The sequence below is a fragment of the Condylura cristata genome, unplaced genomic scaffold (assembly GCF_000260355.1).
Source record: "Condylura cristata isolate star-nosed mole 26May11 unplaced genomic scaffold, ConCri1.0 scaffold00028, whole genome shotgun sequence".
Classification (NCBI taxonomy): domain Eukaryota; kingdom Metazoa; phylum Chordata; class Mammalia; order Eulipotyphla; family Talpidae; genus Condylura; species Condylura cristata.
This window is the reverse complement of record NW_004567129.1, coordinates 26726531-26732344: the sequence shown is the minus strand read 5'-3', so window position 1 is coordinate 26732344 and position 5814 is coordinate 26726531. Positions and strand designations below refer to the sequence as shown.

The following is a 5814-nucleotide window of genomic DNA, read 5'->3' as shown; positions in this document are numbered from 1 at the left end:
GAACTTGCCTGTGAAAATTATCACAGCAGTGTTGCCTGGTGTGGATTTTCTACGACCTTTATTCCATCTGTATTTGTTAATTGGAATTTTTCTATAAGCAAAAGCTGTCTCCACCCCCTCGGATATTTAATTATTTATGTATTTTTAAATTTTTGCATAAGGGCGTAGGTTAGACAAACTGGGGGTGAGAGGACTCACCAGAGACAGAGTGGGGAGCAGAACAAGAGAATCTACTGAAATACACTGCTGAGGGGAGCAGCAGGGAGACAGGAGAGGTCTGTTGCGCCCTGTGGGTCAGCTCCCTGGTGGGGGATCAAACTCAGGTCACCTCGGAGGCTGTTTCAGTGGTGGTGCTGCTGAGACTTAACCCCCAAGCCACCTGGGAGACCCATATTTGACTTTTAGAGTATATTTCTCAGTTTTAAGAGTTTTTCCATACATCAGTAAGATCCTCCCAGTGTCATTTGTCTTTTGACTTTGCTGTTGGTATTTTTTTTTTTATGTGTAAGTTTTCTGTTTTGTTTTGCCTTTACATAGTATGACTGATGCATTTTCTTTTGCTGCTTTTGAATTTTGAGTGATTGTTTCATTGTTAGAAAGATTTCCTCATTCTTAGGTTATAACGTAATCTGTCATATATCCTTCTAGTATTTCTATGACTTATATTTTCTTTTAACATTAAAACTGTATTTGGGGTTATTCTTATAGACCGAGTTAAGGTATGGATTCATTTTTATCTTTTTTCCAAATGGCTATTCGGTTGCCTCCACATTACTTTTGTCACTATTTAATCTTATCAAGGAAACACTGGTTTACAGCACTGTATATGATTTAGAGATTTAGGATCACATCCTTCAGATATATGTTTCCATACCACACCACACCCACCTTCCCCAAAAAATGGGGCCTCCCTGGTGGCACAAGGAGCTAACTCTCAGTACTACAAAGCTACCACAGCCACTGCAGCACCAGTTCGATCCCCAGCCAGGGAGGCGACCCACATGGCGCAGCAGACCTTTTCTGTCTTGCTCGCTGCTCCCCTCAGCAATGCATTTCAGTCCATCTGCCTGTTCTGCTCCCCACCTGTCTCTGGTGAATCCTCTCACCCCCGCCCCCGCACCTCTAGCCTGTACCTCGGTTCTATGCATAAATAAATATAAAGAAATATTTTTTAAAAAGAAGAGGAGGAAAGCAGCTTGTACTCACTTCTCTTTTCTTTTTCAGTTTTGGGGTCCAGGTGTGAGAAATTTTCACAGAAAGATATGTGTGAAGTAGAGTCATTCAACTGGGAAATGATGGGCAACCTTAAAAGCTGTGATTTTGAAGGTTCCAGTTTTAGAGGTGGCTGGGAATACAAAGGCCCATTTGAAAGACAACATGTCAGTCAGGAGTGCAAGCAAGAGGTCAGCTATGGAGCCATGCCCACCTTTGAGCACCACACAGCCCTCGCTCATCAGAGGAGTGAGAATGGCGAGAAACTGATGGGATGTAACGCATGTGGGAAAGTATTTAGTCGCGGCTCACACCTTATCCAGCATCAGAAAACTCACACTGGTGAGAAGCCCTTTGAATGTAAGGACTGTGGGAAGGCTTTTAGTCGTGCCTCACACCTTGTTCAGCATCAAAGAATTCATACGGGGGAGAAACCATACAGCTGTAAGGACTGCGGGAAGGCCTTTGGGCGGACGTCAGAGCTTGTTCTCCACCAGAGACTCCACACTGGTGTCAAACCCTATGAATGTAAGGAGTGTGGAAAGACCTTTAGGCAACACTCACAGCTTATTCTGCATCAAAGAACTCACACGGGCGAGAAGCCCTATGTATGTAAAGACTGTGGGAAGGCTTTTATCCGTGGCTCACAACTTACCGTTCATCGGAGAATTCATACGGGTGCTAGGCCCTACCAGTGTAAAGACTGCGGGAAGGCCTTTAGACAGCATTCACAACTCACTGTCCATCAGAGAATCCACACTGGTGAGAAACCCTATGAATGTAAGGAGTGTGGGAAGGCCTTTATTCATAGCTCAGAAGTCACTCGACATCAGAGAATTCATTCCGGGGAGAAGCCCTACGAGTGTAAGGAATGTGGGAAAGCCTTCAGACAACACGCACAGCTTACCCGGCATCAAAGAGTTCATACTGGCGACAGGCCCTATGAATGTAAGGACTGTGGCAAGGCCTTCAGTCGGAGCTCATACCTTATTCAGCATCAGAGGATTCACACAGGTGACAAACCCTACGAATGTAAGGAGTGTGGGAAAGCTTTCATTCGGGTTTCACAGCTGACTCATCACCAACGAATCCATACTTGTGAGAAGCCTTATCAGTGTAGGGAATGTGGAATGGCCTTTATTCGTAGTTCACAGCTCACTGAACATCAGAGAATTCACCCCGGTATCAAGCCTTACGAATGTAGAGAGTGTGGGCAGGCCTTTATTCTTGGCTCACAGCTCATTGAACACTACAGAATCCATACTGGCTAGAAAGCCCAGAACATTCGGGAATAGAGTGGAGTTCATACCTGACTCATAAGCTCCTGCATCATGTCATGTGACAAATGGCAGAAAACCTTCATTTGTTGCTTCCACATGGAATATCAGAAAACTCACGCTAGGAGAAGATTCAATAAATATGGATTTTTTTTTTTTTTTGCCTCACACTGTTGACTAGTATCAAAGAATTTATGCTGGGAAAAAATAACATGAATGTAGAAAAAGTCTTCTGTTACCATTCAAAATGTATTAAGCTCTGACAATTCCTAATGGGAAATGACCTTCTTAAAATATTCTGTGACTGTGCCTTTCACCTGGCATACATCTTATAGAACTTTCTCTCAGTTTTATCAAATTAATGACTCTATGGCATTGGGGGAATTATGCACTCTCTTTCTCAGTTTATTTTTCAGCAGTGATAATTATACCTATCTAATAGTATTTTATGAGAACTGTTGGATGTTTTATATAACACCTATGCATAACAAACATTATTGTCATTAGTAACAGTATTACTGTCAAGTTCATGTGAGAGGTGGGTTATATCAATGTGTCAAATATCAAAAAGCCTTCATTTCCACTGTGATAGTTCATTCTCAAAAATCATAGTAAAATATAATTATTCTGAGGCCTTCATTCAAGAAGTTAGGAATTCAAGAGATAAGACCTGCTTTTCTTTTTTTCCAAAGATTTATTTATTTATGCAGACAAGAGCTGGGGTGTAGGCCAGAGGTGCAGGGAGTAAAAAGATTCACCAGAGACAGATTGGGAGCTGAACAGACAGATGGACTGAATTACACTGCTGAGGGGAGCAGCGGGCAGGTCAGAAAAGGCCTGCTGCACCATGTGGTCACCTCCCTGTCTGGGACTCGAACTTGTGCTACAGTGACTGCCAGATACTTCACACTGCTGCGCTTTAACCTGTTGCACCGGGGAGGGCCGTGCTCCCTGGCTTTTAACTGAAAAATCAGAAATTTGTAGTACAGCATCCAGAAAAAAAATCTGCCTACTTTCAAACCTAAAACCATCTCCTAGCATAACTTTGTTTAAAAAGAATTGAAAACTAAAATTACAAACTAGAATGAGTGACTTCTAGATATCAAAAACTAGGTCAGTGTGGGTAAAGCTGTACTCATGTCAGAAGCCAAGGACTGAAGGGGAGGAAGAGAAGGAATCTACAATTAGCCTTCAAATGAAGATCTCCAGTCCCTAGTCATTGCCAGTCACATATGAAAGCATGTTGAATGACTGGTCAGTTCTAAAACTTAGGAAAAATGACCATACAAACCCAAGTCAATACTAAGAATGATGATTTAAAGTAAAAATAGAAAGCGGAGGCAGAATTCATCTGAAGGTTGTTTAATAATATAACTAACAGACTGACAGGTCTGATCTAGAAAAAGCACAGCTTTATGAAGGAAGAAGTGTTGGGTATTTTTAAATAACTACCATAAATGCCTGTAGTCTAATATACTTGAAAACCTAGAGGCAATGGTTTTTTTTTTTAAAGATTTATTTATTCATACAGAACTGGGGTACAGGCCAGAGATGCAGAGGGTGAGAGGATTCACCAGGAACAGAATGGGGAGCAGAACAGGCAGATCGATGAAGTACACTGCTGAGGGGAGCAGCGGGCATGTCAGGAGAGGTCTGCCACACCATGTGGATCTCCTCCGAGGCAGGCAGATAGAACTCATGCAAAAGCGGCTTAAGCTTCTTAGTGCTGTGCTTTTAACCTGCTGCGCCACCAGGGAGGGCCAGCAATGGGTTTTTTTTAAAAAAAAAAATACCAAGTTAGTTCGAGAAGATGTGGAATTCCTAAAGAAATCGATGATAGGACCCAAGTCATAAAATCTCTGTCCCTTGATAAAAGCATAGAACCTACAAAACCTTCAAGGTACAAATCATCCCTGAGAAACTTGCCAGTGCACTGTCAAGGCTAAGTAAAATTATTTAAAAACTGAAACATGACTCCCTAAAATCCAATTGTAGGTGGCTATTAATGACGATAAAAGCCTTGCTAATTTAACCCAATCTATTAAAGTCAAGGAGCTAAAAATGTTCTGGAGTTTCACCAGTTCTGAATTTTAATACGGTAACTCCTAGAGCTAAGGGGGGAGGAGAGGAAGGGGGAAGAGGGGGAGGGGGGAAGAGCCTAGATGTAAACAGGAGTGACACATCTCAGTCAGGGCAGTGGTGAAGCTGGGGAATCCCAAGACACAGATCCTCTCGGGCCCCACTGGCTGGCAGTGCTAGGCAGGGGGCTGGGGGCTGTAAAAGCACCTGCATTTCCTGCATTACCACAGCCTACAGGGGACTGGAAAGAAGTACTTTTCTCTAAGGGGTTAATGCTTAGGAGGCACTATTGAAAAGGCACAAAGCCAGCCCTCCCTGGTGGCTCAGTGAGTTAAAGGCAGCACTAAGAAGCTTAAGCCACTTCCCCATAGATTCCCACCTGCCCTGGAGGTGACCCCCATGGCGGGGGCAGACCTCTCCTGACCGCCTGCTTCTCCCCTCCCCTCTGCAGTGTACTTCCGCCATCTGCCCATTCTGCTCCCTGCTCTGTCTCCTCTCACCTTCCCCATCTCTGGCCTATACCCCAGTTCTGTATAAATAAATAAATAAATAAATCTTTAAAAAAAGAAAAGACACAAAGCTATGTCATCAAACACTGTCACTCTGGGGGAATCCCTGGTGGAACAACCAGTGCATGCACTACATGCAAGCTGGCCACAGAACTGCTTCAGTGCAAGTTCCATCCCCAGTCCCAGAGGTGACCCCCATGGCGCAGCAGACCTCTCCTGACCCACTGCTCCCCTCAGCAGTGGACTTCCTCAGTCTGCCTGTTCTGCTCCCCACTCTGTCTCTGGTGAAGCCTCTCATCCTCTGGCAACTCTGGCCTGTACTCCAGTTCCGTATGCATAAATAAATAAATCTTAAAAAAAAAAACACTCAATATGTTATAGAGCACCCCAAATCTGTTAGAGAACAAAACCTGTTATAGGTTAAAATCTGTTCCGGACAGGGGGAGAGGGGCACCCCTAAGCCCCAAAACCTGCCTGCTCTAAGTGGGTTCTGCCATCCGCCGCAAGAAGACAAAACATATAAAACTTTAATGAAAAGGGACTTTAATATAGTGAGTATACAATACGGAACACAAAGAATATAACTTCTGAATCAAACACCTGAAGTTACCCATTCCCTAGAGGGCAAAAGTCAACCCAAAAGGGATTGGTCAAAGCAAGGCCTGAAAGCTGCCACAAGACTAAATAAAGCACCTTCTGGCCGGGACCCATGGGAAAGGGTCAGAAGTGGCCAGACA

The 5814-nt window shown here is 43.8% G+C and overlaps 1 protein-coding gene across 1 annotated transcript in view; it reads left to right on the top strand.

Annotated features, from left to right (window-relative positions):
• The window catches only part of ZNF565 (zinc finger protein 565), a 10087-nt gene extending 7449 nt beyond the window's left edge, over nt 1-2638 (top strand). Inside the window, exon 5 of the mRNA XM_012730532.1 lies at nt 1225-2638. Within this exon, the coding sequence (XP_012585986.1) occupies nt 1225-2483 (1259 nt within the window). The 3' untranslated portion in view covers nt 2484-2638. The remainder of the gene's footprint in view (nt 1-1224) is intronic.
• The last annotated feature ends 3176 nt before the right edge of the window (nt 2639-5814 follow it).